This window comes from Ovis aries, chromosome 23 (assembly GCF_016772045.2).
Source record: "Ovis aries strain OAR_USU_Benz2616 breed Rambouillet chromosome 23, ARS-UI_Ramb_v3.0, whole genome shotgun sequence".
Classification (NCBI taxonomy): Eukaryota; Metazoa; Chordata; class Mammalia; order Artiodactyla; family Bovidae; genus Ovis; species Ovis aries.
Window position 1 is genome coordinate 25,615,626 of NC_056076.1, and position 16,930 is coordinate 25,632,555.

Genomic DNA, 16,930 nt, shown 5'->3' on the forward strand with positions numbered 1-16,930 from the left:
GAGATGAGTGCAGTTGTGCGGTAGTTTGAGCATTCTTTGGCATTGCCTTTCTTTGGGATTGGAATGAAACGTGACCTTTTCCAGTCTTGTGGCCACTGCTGAGTTTTCCAAATGTGCTGGCATATTGAGTGCAGCACTTTCACAGCATCATCTTTCAGGATTTGAAACAGCTCAACTGGAATTCTATCACCTCCACTAGCTTTGTTCGTAGTGATGCTTTCTAAGGCCCACTTGACTTCACCTTCCAGGATGTCTGGCTCTAGATGAGTGATCACACCATAGTGATTATCCGGGTTGTGAAGATATTTTTTGTACAGTTCTTCCGTGTATTCTTGCCACCTCTTCTTAATATCTTCTGCATCTGTTAGGTCGTGATGCTTTAATTTCCTTTAAATCTATGAGTGACCTCATCTATTGAAAGTACTTACTGTGTTTTTAGGTGACCTGCTCTATGTTTAAGCAGCTTGAGGATCAAGCTTGTACTCAATCCTATAGGGATCATGTCAGTTTTTCATTAAAATGACTTTCAGAATATAGAACATAACTCTCATGTCTTTTTGAAATATTTTTCTAGGCTAAATATACCATTTTTCAGCTCTTTCTTAAATGTTGTTTTTAGTCAGTTTCTTGTCCTGATCACCTTCCTCTTATTAAGTTCTAGATTATATATTTTTCTCAAAGTCTGGCACTCAGAATAATACCTCATGATATTAGTAGGCTCATGGAGTAGTCTGGACATTTTTTACAGTTGTTTTGGTGGCTGAAACCAATACCCTTTGTACAAGTAAGCATTACATTGGATATTTTCCCAAAACTTCTGTGTATTCAGAATGCACCCCAGCCTATTAATACTGCGTCCATGAGCCAGGGGATTCCATACCATCCTTTTTTTAACCCGTCCAGTAGTCCATCTGTCTTACCATTATTCCTTACATAGTTGCATATACAGGGATTCATATAGGCATATGCATATCACATATAAATAGATAAACTGAGACAGAAGTAACTTGAATTCAGAAGAATTAGGGTAGTGTGCATGTGAAACAATAGAAGGATATAGTAGGTGTGGATTTAAGTGATAGAGTATGATACATGGAAGAAGTTAAGAATTTGGAGAATTAGACATTTTTTGCTGTAGCAAAAAAAATGAGGTTTACTGTAGTTGATAAATTTGGTGATATCTTAAATATGATTAAGTATAACTATTAATATTTTTTATATTTTATTTTGATAGGAATCATATGAAGATGGCCCTTGTACTATAACTTCCAATAAGAATTCTGATAGTAACTTGCTTTCATTGGATGGATTAGATAACGAAGTCAAAGGTCTTGATATACTTTCTCTTAAGTTTGGGTCTTTTGATAGAAAATAGCACTCTTGTTAAAGCATGCTAATCTTTATATGTAAAAGATGGGGGAAATTTTCATAGTGAAAAGAGATAATGGTCAGATTAGCTTTTCCTTTGAAGATTTTATTGAGTTATTTGAGTTGATGTTTTTTGAGATTTAAAAATTTGTTTTATAAGAGTAATAAGTCAAACTTCATAAAAATTTTTTTGGTAGAGAGCAAGGGACAGTATGATATGTAGCATTAATCCCTGTTCATGTGATTTTGAGAGTTTTATTTTTGTATTTTAAATAACAATTTGGATAGTGATAGCTTTAAAATTTTTGCCATAATTTTTCTCATAGGTTGTGCTATTTAAAAATAATTTTTGTATTTAACACGATTTTTCTTCATTTATTTACATGAATTAAAAATTTTCTATTACATGTAATAAGTATTAACCCAAGTACTGATTTTAGGGGGAGATTTGAGTGCTGTTGTCTTAGACTTCTAAGACATACAGTCAGAGAAAGTGTTCCAATACTGTTTTTCTTTAGCAGTATAGTAGTAATGCCGCAATTTTCTGGTGCTTTCTGGGTAAAAGAAAGATTTGTTTTTCAGTAGATGGCTTACCAAATAACTTTAGAGCTCACCCACTTCAATTGGACCCCTCCAGTGACTCTTCTAATAGCATTGATGGCCCAGATCATGTAAAATCCACTTCATCATTACACGAAACAAAGAAAGCAAATGCTGGAATTATTCATGGTGCATGTTTAACCCTTACTGATCATGATAGAATTCGACAGTTTATACAAGAGTTCACATTTCGGGGCCTTTTGCCACATATAGAGAAAACGATTCGGCAGTTAAATGATCAGGTAAGATTTAATTATTTGCATTAGTATTTTTTAAAATTTCAGGAAATAGTAAACTTGGGAATATAGTAGTATAACTTTAAGAGTGTATGTTTTTATTTTTAAAATAGACCAATATTAGTATTTATTAACTTATTATCTGATGAAATTCTAGTAAATCCTAGAAGAGGCTTATTTATTTTTATTAGGGATTTTGGATACTTTTCTTTAAATCATTGTTATTAAAGTACACATTTGCTTACTCTTAAAACTTTTTAGTTAGACTTTTTTCTTTTCTATGTAAATAAAGAAAACTAAACTCATGTTTGTCAACATATTTCATTTGTTTTCTTAGCTAATATCAAGAAAAGGTTTGAGTCGATCTCTATTTTCTGCAACTAAAAAATGGTTTAGTGGCAGTAAAGTTCCAGAAAAGAGTGTTAATGAGCTAAAAAATACATCTGGATTGCTGTGAGTAAAATATTACTGTTTTTAGTTTTCCTGTATTTAACTCTGATTAATGTTTAACTAATGATGTTCTGCAAAAAATGACTGTATCTCTAGTTTCTTAGTTTCAGTTTGGTCAAAACTCCAGTAGATAAGAATTGTGACCATAAATAAGTTATATTAAATTTTAAAAAAACCTATAAGTAATTGATATCTAAAAATAAATAAGATCACAGGGAGGTCACATTATTGGGTCTGTTTTCCATTATTGGGTCTGTTTTCCTTAAAAAGATGAGTTGGATTAGGTATTCATTGATAACTCTTCTTTATTAAAGTACTGAGGTCTAGTAATTCTAAGACATAGCATGTATTTAGAAATTTTCTCTAAAATCTGGTTTTAAGGGAAAATAAAATTCATTTTAGATTTTTTTTTTTGACTACATAAAGGTGAGTCACCTGGAATTGATCATTTGCTTCCTAATTTGACCATGGAGAAAGTGCTTGCCTTCTGCTGAGAAGTTCTCAGTATAGGGACATAAATTATATAGATACAGATGTAACAGTCTGTTTCCAGATATCTTTGAGAAATTCGACCTCCTTGGAGGTAGAATTTTTATAAGACAGGATCAAGTTTTCGTATGTTTTGGACAATTGGGCATCTTTTTAGACATTTTGTAATATTTAATGGCTTAGTGATCATAGATTCTGAATTCATTTTTTGTTTTGTATCTACAGGTATCCACCAGAAGCGCCAGAGCTTCAGATCAGGAAAATGGCTGACCTGTGCTTTTTGGTGCAGCACTATGATTTGGCGTACAGTTGCTATCATACTGCAAAGAAAGATTTTCTTAATGATCAAGCAATGCTTTATGCAGCTGGTGCCTTGGTTGGTATTCTGTAGTACTATAATTTCTTGTTCCTGCTACCATGAATGACTTAGACATTTTTCTTCATGAAATGGCAAGCAGAATTTTCCCTAGGGATAAAGTTGTACTTAGGGAGCACATAATGCTTTATAGATTTTGAATTAATTGATGATAACTTGATGGATTTCTATTAAATTAGTATCTTCAAACATGGTCATACATGAGAGTTTCTTAGATTTGATTAATGCTCTCTATTTAATTTGAATTATAGTTTGTACTGTAGTCCCAGTATAAGAACTTATCTTTTTTAGAGGATTCTTTTTTATGTTTTGAAAAATGTTTTAAAATTGTTCAAAATGTTTTTTTCTGATCTAAGACCATTTATTGGTTAAGAACTTGTATTTTGGTGTGTGACAAACTTTCATCTTAGGCAAGTTACTGAACATCTCTAAGGCTTAGTTTTCTCATCTGTGGAATGTGAATCCTAAATATGGTTAGACAAGGTACTAGGTTTGTAAAGTGTCTGGCACACTACCTTATATTTAGGCTGTCAATAGGCATTGGCAGTGTTAGTTTTGTAATTGATATAAAACCTAGGTGTTTCAGAAAGTATTTTCTGTGCTGCCTTATAAACTTATATTGTATTTGAAAAGTTGTCATAAATATGTTTGTAATCTACTTTCTGTGCTTAGAAAAGAGTAAACTAGCATGGTTACTTTCTACATAGTCTATTTAAACAACAGGACACATGACTTAAAGGGAAACTAGGATTCATTTCTTTTAGGGTAATTTATCCCGCATAAGGACAGATTGCCCTGCATGTAACAGCTACATATAGAAAAGTTATAAAATTGTTCTTGGTTTTAAATGATAAATGAAAAACATTAAAATTTTCCAACTGGATAAGGGATGCAAGGATTTTTATGTTCTTTTTTTATTAGAACAAAGTGAGTTGCTGGAATATAAAAATATGAGCTGAAAGAGCATGCCACTAATGGAGAAAAGGGAAAGGGATATTTTCAGAGAACCAGTATTTTTCCCCATCTCATCTCCATTCGATGTTGAACAAAGCATACCATTGGCCATTTGATTTAAAAAATAATGCAACGTGCTTGTGCACAGACACCAGTTACTTTATGTTCAGTTAAAGAATGGGGAAGGGGAAAAGGAAAGAACAGAGAAACTACAGTAGTAGTCAGGATGTGGTGGAACCAAATTGCAGCGTTATAACTGAGAATGTCTTCTTGGTCTGGAGGAACAGAATTCTGGAGTTAAGCAGCAGGTTCCCTCTTTGGTAGAAACCTCTTGTCTTCCACTGGAACACATCATTTGTATCTTCAGCCTCCATTTCCAACTGTGCAGGTGTGTCTGTTTCATTGATTGGCATCCAGACAAATGGGAATCTGGTCTGGCTCCTTGACAAAGCCTGTTGTTCACAGTAGGCTTCCATTAGTTTACTAAGAGGTGTGTGCCTCTTGATCTTAAACTGCGCCACAGAACCCTTCTGTCCTGCCCCCTTCACATGACTAGGATCATCATTCTCAGTCTTGACTTCTCCCTTGGGCTTTTCATTGGCCATGGCATGTGCAGGAGTCTCCTCAGCTGTTGCTTCAAAAAAGCAGTGCCAGGTCCACACCAAAGGGGCATATGAGCGAGTGGCAGGAGGAGGTGGCGGCAGTGGTGGCGGAGGCAAAGAGCACAAGTCATGTGCTCCCTTCCCCACTCTGCGTGCCTGTGTAGTCTTCTTAAAAACATGTAAGCTATAAACATCAGTGTGAAGAATAGAAATACATAAGAACTCTACTTCATTGATAATTACCATGTAGATAACCTGTTTAATAACTGCCATCTATTTTGCATTTATTTTAATACTGTATCTTTAAAAATAAGATAATAATTTTAACAAGTAAAGCTAAAATAGCAAAAAGTCATCTAACTTTTAAAAAACCTTTAAGAACTGAAAATGTTGATGAATAAAAGTATTTGAAAAAGTATATGGATTGTCCTTGGCTAGACAGCCTGTAGTCTGTGGTTAACTAACATAAGCTAATAGAAAATCACAAACACTTAAATGTTATTTCATCAATACTTTATAACATAAGTTCATAATTTCAAAATTGTGCATAATGTATCTGCAAATTGAAAGTTTGGAAAAATCTTATGGCACAAAATTTGTATGATTTTATCGTATTTAAGCTTTTTCATTTCTGTCTACAATCTGATTAATACTGCATTTAAACCATTTAGATGGAGGCAAATTAGTGGCATATTGAGCATATTAGTAGAGGCATATGAAGGAAAAATAATTGAACACTGGAAAGTAAAGGCATAGCTACTATAACATATGCACACCTAAAAATCATTGTAGTCTATAATTACCCTAAAAATCATAAGCCTTAGAGAAAAATTGATCTGGTAGAGTCCTCATAAAAGCTATGTATCTTTGTAACCAGAGAATAAGATGTTGTGTGAGGCAGCTTAGCATGGTGGAAGTTATCCCAAGAAATAAAAAAAGTACACAAAACCAGTTTGTGAACCCTGGAGTGGGGAAAAGAACTCGTAACCAGTGGAATTGTCATGAACGTAAGCATAGAAAGAAGTGCAGCCTGCCTTGAGCAAGAGCTGTGCAAGGCTGGGAGTATACATCTCTAGAGAGACGCCCCTTGCTCCCCAGTCACACACATACAAGGAGTAGGCATTCATTTTTTATTTTCTTAAAGCACAGATTACAAAAGCTCCTGCTTGGGCAGCAGCTAAGTTCAGAGCTTTTTCCTTTCTTGCTGAAGGTTATAAGTCTATATTTGCTATTTTTGATCCCCTTGCCTAAGAAAAACTATTTTTGAATGAATAAAAATTCTGTTTGTACTGATACCACCTTCCTATTTACCATTCACATAATAGATAATTGATCACAAACTATATTGCCTGCCCTTTTTGATGAAAATTAAGATATTAATTATTTTTAACTATAAAGTTAAAAGGTACATCACAGAAAACCAAAAAAAATTTTTTGGAGAAATACAGTTTATTTTGTAGTTTAATTTGTCATAACAGCTGAAGGTTAAGCAGGTCATTCCAGTTCTTGACTAAAGTCTTTGTAAAATGTGTTAACCCATTACTATATACTGTAAGAAATGATTTAATGGTTGATTATTGAAGATCATACAGTTTCTTGGCGGTGATCATTCTGAATGTTCTCATTGTATTCTTAGAAATTATTAGCTTGTATGTATATTGACTAGTGATTTCTTGTAGAATTAAATTAGAAAGTGACTTAGAATTCGAAGCCTATTTTTCTTACAGAATTTTTTCCTTAGTACACTTCTATTGGTGTATGTATGTGTGTGTGTGTTTGTATGTAGTATATATAGTGCATATGTAGCAAATATAATGTATTTTTATATAGTATTATACAATATATGTGGGGCTTCCCTGGTGGCTCAGATGGTTAAGAATCTGCCTGCAGTGCAGGAGACCTGGGTTCAAGGTTGGGAAGATCCCTAGAGAAGGGAATGGCTACCCACTCCAGTATTCTTGCCTCAAGAATTCCATGAACAGAGAAGTCTGGTGGGCTACAGTTCATGGTATCTCAAAAAGTCAGGCATGACTGAGTGACTAACATTTCCACTTTCAAGCTATATATGTAATGTATTTTAGTTTTTTTGTGTAATATAGAACCCTATGTGTATTCATTATATTTATTAGTTAAAATATAAGCTAGTTAAGAAAACATGATGTTTCAGAGCCATAGAAAATTTTGTCACATGGAGATCACATATTTTCATTCAATTTCTTCAATAAATTTTTGTGCTGGATGCTGAGGATACAGATATTCTGAAACAGGTAGGGTTCATACTGTCATGGAACTTAAACAGTCTGTCAGGTTAAAGGCCTTAATCATATCCCAATTTTTACATAAATTATTTTTGTGTTTTTTTCTCTATTTTAAAAACTGTTGCAGAAAAGTGTTTATTCATCCTAAAAGTAGGTTGACATTAGCAAATTTCCCCCCGATTTATGGAAGTTTCATTCATTTCTAGTTAAATTTTTATTAAAAGTTGGTCTATATAAGACTACAAGTATGAATGTAATATAGTATTTTACTAAGAGTCCAAAACCTTCATTTTTATTTTCATCTCTTTTCTGTTTTGGCTGCACAGTGAGGCATGCAGGATCCCAGTTCCCCACTAGGGATGGAACCCGTGCCTCCTGCACGGGGAGCAGAGAGTCTTAACCACTGGACTGCAAGGGAAGCCCCTCACCTTCATTTTTAAATCCTTTAGCACCATTGTATATTATTTGAATTATTAACAATGGAATGGGTCTTTGAAGTAAGGAGTCCTAAAAAGTTGACAGATCGGTTTCAGAAATGATTTTTGTGCCTTCTGATACAGAATATGAACCCTAGAGTTTGTAAGAGGTGAAAGGTATATAGTACAAGTTGTTATGAGCTCTGTTTTCAAATATCGAAGCCAGTAAATTGGAAACAGATGCAGTCTGTTTCTCTCTCTATGGTTCTATCATTGGTCCGTTCTCTAGTCTCTAAGGAACAGGCAGTCACGAGGAGGTGGCAGCAGAAATCTTACTTGATAGTTACAGACCATGACCAAAAGTGTTTACTAGGTCTTCTTGAAAAACACTCATTTAAATAGTGACAGACTTTGGAATGTGATTGGAGAACTTTAAAACTGAAAGCATATAAATGTAATTATTTCCAAGTCTGCATTAGGCTATAAAATTTATATATGTGGCCACATAAAAAAACTCAGTGAACTGCATTCCAAATTTTAGACTCTGAATGCTAAACTGACGGCAAGAATTTTCTCGTTTTGAAATACTGTGATGTCTTTTCCTCTAGGAAATGGCAGCTGTGTCAGCTTTTCTTCAGCCAGGAGCACCCAGGCCATACCCTGCGCATTATATGGATACAGCAATTCAGACATACAGGGATATCTGCAAGTAGGTGACTAGAATATTTATGTTCTATCCCTTTAGAGATAAACTTGACATTTATATTGTAATTAAATATAAGTGGTTCTTTGTTTTTTTATGTTTTAATCTTAAGCTCCCAAATCAAGTTAATATATAAATGAGGTGATCGTTTAAAACTAGTGTTTTACTATATTTTCCTTTCCTGGAAGGATTTATAGTTAGGAATTAGTTAAATGTAATGTTGAACTTACTTGTTTCATTGAGGGCGATTTGTGTTTTGAGAACATTTTTAACTTTAACTACTATAAAGCCAGGAATTAGCTAGTTTGAACTTTTCCTTGTTAAATAGGCAGATACAGAGAGGTAGATAATGGCCTCAGGAAGAAAATGAGGAACGTTTTGTACGTGTAGTGAGTTCTGTTGAAACTCCATGGAAGTTAGAACTCTCCACCTGTAAAGGAGACTATGAAAGTTGGTCCAGAGAGGGTTTCATGGTATGTTTGAGGAATAGACCTTTAAAGAAAGGTGGTTGGGATTTGAGAACCATAAAGATATTCCAGGAATTTTGGTTGGCAGGAACAGTATTTTGGATGTAACATTACTGGAGAAAAGGAAGAGAGCCTGGGCTAGATTAGAGGGTTTTGTGTATATGGAAAGGTGTTTTGAGAGAAATCAGTGTGGGAGAACCTTAACTCTCATTTATCACTATTTTTAAGCTGTGGTTAAGATCTGTGTTTAATAAATGGGGAGTTACTGAATATTTGAGTAGAGCTTTGACATGGTTATTTTTCAGAAAGATTAATTCTAGCCTTTTCTATGTAGAATGGAAAAATTAAAAGATGAGGACACAAAGGCAGCTTTGTCTGCTATAGTGTTGAAGTAGTAGTAGTAGTCGTAATAATGTGTTTAGAATACAGCACTGGTAATAAAGATTAACACTGTTAGTACTCAGCGTTTACCACTGTGCCAAAGTAACTTATATGCTCATTTAATCTTTACAACAAATGTATGAAATGGTGCATTACTGCATTCTACAGGCAAGGAGACTGAAAGAAAAGAGTTTAACTTGCTGGAATGGGTGAATTTAACTCAGATGATCATTGTATCTACTACTGTCGGCAATAATCCCTTAGAGGAAATGGAGTAAACTTCATAGTGAGCAAAAGAGTCTGAAATGCAGTATTTGGATGCAATTTCAAAAACGACAGAATGATCTCTGTTTGTTTCTAAGGCAAACCATTCAATATCATGGTAATCCAAGTCTAAGCCCCAACCAGTAACTCTGAAAAAGCTAAAGTTGAATGGTTCTATGAAGATCTACAACACCTAGAACTAACACCCAAAAAAGATGTCCTTTTCATTATAGGGGACTGGAATGCAAAAGTAGGAGGTTAAGAAACACCTGGAGTAACAGGCAAATTTGGCCTTGGAGTACAGAATGAAGCAAGGCAAAGGCTAATAGAGTTCTGCCAAGAGAATGCACTGGTCATAGCAAACACCCTCTTCCAGCAACACAAGAGAAGACGCTACACACGGACATCACCAGATGGTCAACACTGAAATCAGATTGATTATATTCTTTGTAGCCAAAGATGGAGACTCTCTGGACAGTTAGCACAAACAAGACCGGGAGCTGACTGTGGCTCATATCATGAATTCCTTATAGCCAAATTCAGAGTTAAATTGAAGAAAGTAGGGAGAACCACTAGACTATTTGGATATGACCTAAATCAAATCCCTTATGATTATACAGTGGAAGTGAGAAATAGATTCAAAGGATTAGATCTGATAGACAGAGTGCCTGAGGAACTATGGATGGAGGTTCATGACATTGTGCAGCAGACAGGGATCAAGACCATCTCCAAGAAAAAGAAATGCAAAAAAGCCAAATGGTTGTCTGATGAGGCCTTAAAAATAGCTGTGAAAAGAAGAGAAGCGAAAAACAAAGGAGAAAAGGAAAGATATACCCACTTGAATGCAGAGTTCCAAAGAATAGCAAGGAGAGAGAAGAGAGCCTTCCTAAGCGATCAATGCAAAGGAATAGAGGAAAACAACAGAATGGGAAAGACTAGCGATCTCTTCAAGAAAACTAGAGATACCAGGGGAATATTTCATGCAAAGATGGGCTCGATAAAGGACAGAAATGGTATGCACCTAAGAGAAGCAGGAGATATTAAAAAGAGGTGGCAAGAATACGCAGACGAACTATACAAAAAAGATCTTCATGACCCAGATAATCACAAAGGTATGGTCACTCACCTAGAGCCAGACATCCTGGAATGCAAAGTCAAGTGGGCCTTAGGAAGCATCACTATGAACAAAGCTAGTGGAGGTGATGAAATTCCAGTCGAGCTATTTCTAATCCTAAAAGATGATGCTGTGAAAGTGCTACACTCAGTATGCCAGCACATTTGGAAAACTCAGCAGTGGCCACAGGACTGGAAAAGATCACTTTTCATTCCAGTCCCAAAGAATGCCCAAAGTACTGCACAATTGCACTCATCTCACATGCTAGTAAAATATTGCTCAAAATTCTCCAGGCCAGGCTTCAACAGTATGTGAACCATGAACTTCCAGATGTTCAAGCTGGTTTTAGAAAAGACAGAGGAACCAGAGATCAAATTGCCAACATCCATTGGATTATTGAAAAAGCAAGAGAGTTTCAGAAAAACATCTGCTTTATCGACTATGCCAAAGCCTTTGACTGCATGGATCACTACAAACTCTGGAAAATTCGTCAAAAATGGGAATACCAGACCACCTGACCTGCCGCTTGAGAAATCTGTATGCAGGTCAGGGAGCAGCAGTTAGAACTGGACATGGAAAAACAGACTGGTTCCAAATTGGGGAGAGAGTACATCAAGGCTATATATTGTCACCTTGCTTATTTAACTTCTATGCAGAGTACATCATGAGAAACGCTGGGCTGGATGCAGCGTAGGCTGGAATCAAGATTGCCGGGAGAAATATCAATAACCTCAGATATGCAATTGACACCACTCTTATGGCAGAAAGGGAAGAAGAACTTAAGAGCCTTTTGATGAAAGTGAAAGAGGAGAGTGAAAAAGTTGGCTTAGAGCTCAACGTTCAGAAAACGAAGATCATGGCATCTGGTCCCATCACTTCATGGGAAATTGATGGAGAAACAGTGGAAACAATGAAAGTCTTTATTTTGAGGAGCTCCAGAATCACTGCAGATGGTGACTGCAGCCATGAAATTAAAAGACACTTGCTCCTTGGAAGAAAAGTTATGAGCAACCTAGACAGCATATTAAAAAGCAGACATTACTTTGCCAACAAAAGTCCGTTGAGTCAAGGCTGTGGTTTTTCCAATCGACATGTATGGATGCGGAGAAGGCAATCGCACCCCACTCCAGTACTCTTGGCCTGGAAAATCCCATGGATGGAGGAGCCTGGTAGGCTGCAGTCCATGGGGTCGCTAAGAGTCAGACACAACTGAGCGACTTCACTTTCACTTTCATGCATTGGAGAAGGAAATGGCAGCCCACTCCAGTGTTCTTGCCTGGAGAATCCCAGGGACCGGGGAGCCTGGTGGGCTGCCGTCTATGGGGTTGCAGAGTCAGACATGACTGAAGTGACTTAGCAGCAGCAGCAGCATGTATGGATGTGAAGAGTTGGACTATAAAGAAAGCTGAGCTCTGAAGAATTGATGCTTTTGAACTGTGATGTTGGAGAAGACTCTTGAGAGTCCTTTGGACTGCAAGGAGATCCAACCAGTCCATTCTAAAGGAAATCAGTCCTGAATATTCAATGGAAGGACTGATGTTGAAGCTGAAACTCCAATACTTTGGCCACCTGATGCAAAGAACTGACTCATTTGAAAACACCCTGATGCCAGGAAAGATTGAAGGCGGGAGGAGAAGGGGATGACAGAGGATGAGATGGTTGGATGACATCATTAACTCAGTGAACATAAGTTTGAATAAGCTCTGGGAGTTGGTGATGGACAGGGACGCCTGGCATGCTGCAGTCTATGGGGTCACAAAGAGTTAAAAACGACTGAGCAACTGAACTGAAGGGCATGCAGTTAATAAATGATTGAGCCAGTGTCAAATCTTGCCCTTTTTATAATTGTTTGAGAATATATTGGAAGTTTCTGGCAGAAGAAACAGCCTTCTGTCAAAGAGGAACCTTTGAAGAATTTTGAAAGAGTTTCAGAAGGTGGAAGAACTATGAGAGGGAGGCAGTAAGGAAGCCTGAAGTCCTTAAATTCCTATAAAGTCCTTTCTCCACAAAGGGCTAGAATTCTCATAAAGTCCCGTAAAGTCCTTTCTCTGAGATGATTTTCTTTGTCTTCATGAAGCCCAGAGCTTTTAGGGAGATTCATGTAGAATGATGCAAGACAAAAGTGAAAATATCCATTGACCCAGATAGCTATATGACAATCTGGTTTTGTCCTCCTGTTCACAACAGATTGTATGCCTTTTCTAAATACACTCTTAACTGTCATGCATTTACCATATAATCCTCCTCCTAAGTTACCATGATTGGTAAAGTTTATCATAAACGTAATGGATATTTGGGGATAAATTAGAAACACTACATTAGTTATACATATCAATTTTAAGAATCTCCCCGATCTGAGAAATATTAAAATATAAATAAATTTTCTTAAAATACAGGAAATACAGTGTACTTTACCAGTGCCCTTAGAATACCACACCCCACTTTTTAACTGATGCAGTCCTATTTATCTGGATTAATTTCTTATGAAACTTTCTCTTCCCTCCTTTATCTCTCGTATCATAATGAAAATTAGTTGTACTCTATTCATTATCTGTTTTACGTCAGTTTCTGCTTTTAGATAGGAATTGTGTATTAGAAACGCTTGTCTCTGTAGCACTTCCACTGCTTGACACACTGAGTTTAAAATGTTGCTTAAAGAAACAATAAAGTCCTAGACTTGTGGTAGCCTTGTGACTTCATAACTGATCATATGGGGGAATATGTGAAGACAAAAATAAAACAATTGTGTTATAGATTTACAAAGTTCACTAAAGATTCTCTAAGAACTGAGCGTTTTGAGCGTGTTGTACTATGTGTAAGTTGTTTAGTTGCTAAGTTATGTCCGACTCTTTGTGACCCCATGGACTGTAGCCTACCAGGCACCTCTGTCCATGGGATTTCCCAGGAAAGAATACTTGAGTGGGTTGCCATTTTTCTCCAAGGGATCTTCCCAGCCCAGGGATTGAACCCATGTTTCCTATGTCTTCTATATTGGTGGGCGGATTCTTTACCACTGAGCCACCTGGGAAGCCCAAAACATTCTCAAATAGTCATAAATACCAACCCTCTAAGAAATATCATGGTTTGTAGAAAGTTTATGGCAGATCACTACAGTAATTTTGGAAGCAATGAATTGTTTTTTAAAAGTATAACTGTTCAGAATGGCCTTCAAGTTAGTGATCTTTGGTTGTAATTTTAAGGTCAAGTGCTATTTTCATTAAGGATTAGAATGTAAAATGAGAAGAACTTTGCGGCTTCAGTTGACCCTTGATCAAAATGGGTTTGAACTCTGTGGGTCCAACTTATACATGTATTTTTTCACAAAATATGTACTACAATAGTACTACACAATTCTAAGTTGGTTGAATCCATGGATGTGTAACTGTGGGTACTGAGGGCCAACCGCATATGTTTGACTACACTGGGCAGTCAGCAATTCCACCCCACGACTTGTTCTAGGGTCAGGTGTATTTCTGAACAAAAGGATTCCATCTTGAAGTTTCTCAGTTTTCATTTATTTTTATTCAAGAATAAATAATCCAATTCTAGGTTTTTGATGGTAGAAGTCCGTGAGAAAAATCAGCTGATTTCATATTTTCAAAAAGAAGATTTTGGTCAGGAACAGCTAGACAGCACTAGCTCCTCGATATCTCCAGGTGAAACATCCTGATAGTACTACCCCAGAGAAAATGTCTCATTATTCCTAAAAGTAATCAGTAAAATGAAATGCACATAACCAGAGTTTACAGTAAGGAAAGAAAAGAAATCTGGGTGAAATGTGTACCTTCCTTTATGTCTGAAAGCAGGCTTTGTTTACTAACTGCTGGTTCTGGTTATGTTCTAGCATTTTTCATATAGGAAATGTGACTTTGTATTGTGTTCTTCTTTTTTCTTTAAACATTTATTTATTTGACTGTGCCAGGTTTTGGTTGTGGCACATGGCGTCTTTAGTTGAGACATGTGAGGTCTAGTTCCCTGACCAAGGATTACACCTGGGCCCCTTGCATTGGGAGTGCAGTATCTTAGCCACTAGACCACCAGGGAAGTCTCCTTATATTGTATTCTTACTGCAGAATTATACAATGATACAAAGTCTTGATGAGTTAAGAGAATTCTTTGAAGTTGTTTTATTTAACCATTTTTGGTAAGTGGAAAACAAGGATACGGATTTCTTTTAGAATTGGAAATTTTTGTTGAACTCATGGTTACTGTGATATACTAAAATATCATTGTAGTGCTAATTATATTTTTCTTGACTTTTTTTCTTTAGGAATATGGTATTGGCTGAAAGATGTGTATTGCTTAGTGCTGAAATCTTAAAAAGCCAAGGCAAATATTCAGAGGCTGCAGCTCTCCTAATACGGTTGACCAGTGAGGTACTAAAACTGTGTAGTATTTATTTTAATTAGTATTGTTTCATATTTTTAAAAATATTTTCTTTCTTCTTGAGAAGGTTATGCAGAACGAAATTAAAGGGGGACCTCTTATTTGGAATTTATAACCTGGCTACTTTAGTAATTTGTAGAATTAATTTTAAATGCAGTGTTTTGTAAACAGGGTTTATTTTATTTACACATTTTAAGTCTACATGATTATTAACCACGACCATCCATTGTATGTCTTCTGTGAATTAGGTTTTGACTTATGGATAACAGTATTTAAAGCAACATACATATACATCATTCCTGATGTAAAATCAATACTTAAAAATATTCGGGAATTTTAAATTTTGTTTTTATTCATATGAACTTGTTAAATCATCCTAAACATTTTAAAAATTCTATATTATGAATATTTCAAAAGGAGGAAAAATCTGCTTATAGCTGCTATTTTAGGTTTCCAACAATATTAAATTGCATTGACTATAGGCTTGTAAAGAATGGCAGTAATATGATTAAAGACATGTTTTTTTAGATGAGTGCTCAAGAACAGAAAAAACAGACACCTTTGTTTGCCCCTTAAATATTAACTTAACCTACGGTTTTAACCCTTGGACCATTGTACCTTTTTACTTTTGTGTAATCTATTTACAGTTATGATTTTCACTCTCAAATCTCTCCAGCCCTAGAGCTTTAGATTTGAATGGCCTGGAGCTTTAGATTTGAATGACCAACTGTCTTTTAGACTCACCTACTCAAGTGTTTCCAATGCACCTTTGAGTCCACATGTCAATAACTAAACTTAATAGTTTGTAGATCATGATTTTAAATTATAGCCAAGCAGCTCCTAATTTGCTCAAGGCAGAAACTATTTGAGATGCTCCTGTAGTCTTCTATACTGTTAGTGACACAGAAGATGTTTTAACTTCTTAAATATGTGTTCTTTTTATAACTTCAAATATTTCACTTATCTTTCTCTTTTTAAAATCCCTCCTATTACTATCCTGGTTCATGTCCTTAATGTCCTTCTCCTGGACTTCGTCCCATTTCATCTTTTCTTCACCTCAGTTCAGTGGTTCCAATATCAGTCAGATCCTTCAGATAGCACCCAGGTTGTCTTCAGTGTGTTTGTCATGCCCTCTTATATGCTGTGAGACCGCCATATCATATATTGAAAATTTATAAGCTGTTAGCTTCTTGAGGATAGGAAACTGTTGCTTTCAACGTTATTTTTCCCTAGTGCCTAACACTGGGTTTGAAACATGGTATATGATTTACAGATGTTTGTTAAGCTGAACCACTAATTATTCTAAAAAGTTCCTTTAGAATACAACTAAGTAGGCTAAGGGATGATATTAAAATTATTTTATAATTGATACTGTGTGGACACTGACCAATACGAACAGTTGTCAGACGTTAGACTGTTTAGTAGAACTGAGTATAGGTTCTTGAGTGTGTTGATGTTCTGTCTATTAATAAATAATCTTAGCTTAGGTTTGAATATGTTGGCCATGTTTTTCAGCCTAGGAATTATCAGTGACTGTAAAAGGAGTTTATGGTTTAGAAGCTTGGAATAAAATTTCTTTCATTAGAGCAGATTCTTGTGTCTCATTGTAACATTATTTTCTTTCACTGTTTTTTATTTCCAACTCTTTTTTTTTTTTTAACCCTTTTTCAAACCTGGATGATTTATTTTGTCATGAAACTCTAGAAAATTTATCGTTGTCTTTTACTGCTTTGGGGTGAAAAATGGGGGTGAATGTGTATTTCCCTGGAAGCTGTGATTTTTAGTGGCCTTTTCTACTGTGCTTTTCAGGTATTTCTTTGAAGTAACTTGAAAGTAGAGATTGCTAGGCATAATGTGTCTAAGATT

The 16,930-nt window shown here is 35.7% G+C and overlaps 2 protein-coding genes across 5 annotated transcripts in view; one reads left to right on the top strand and one right to left on the bottom strand.

Annotated features, from left to right (window-relative positions):
• Window positions 1–16,930, top strand: part of TRAPPC8 (trafficking protein particle complex subunit 8) — an 85,237-nt gene that overhangs the window by 23,138 nt on the left and 45,169 nt on the right. For 2 of the 4 annotated variants that reach the window (XM_012103423.4, XM_027961043.3), the window contains exons 6-11: window positions 1,235–1,328; window positions 1,951–2,210; window positions 2,542–2,657; window positions 3,369–3,519; window positions 8,358–8,458; window positions 14,949–15,054. In XM_012103423.4, the coding sequence (XP_011958813.1) occupies window positions 1,235–1,328; window positions 1,951–2,210; window positions 2,542–2,657; window positions 3,369–3,519; window positions 8,358–8,458; window positions 14,949–15,054 (828 nt within the window). The remainder of the gene's footprint in view (window positions 1–1,234; window positions 1,329–1,950; window positions 2,211–2,541; window positions 2,658–3,368; window positions 3,520–8,357; window positions 8,459–14,948; window positions 15,055–16,930) is intronic. The other 2 variants (XM_012103424.4, XM_060405376.1) reach the window with 1 other exon arrangement.
• Window positions 4,695–5,078, bottom strand: LOC105604435 (small ubiquitin-related modifier 2-like). Its single transcript, XM_042239472.1, has one exon. The coding sequence runs from the start codon at window positions 5,076–5,078 to the stop codon at window positions 4,695–4,697; it is 384 nt and encodes a 127-aa protein (XP_042095406.1).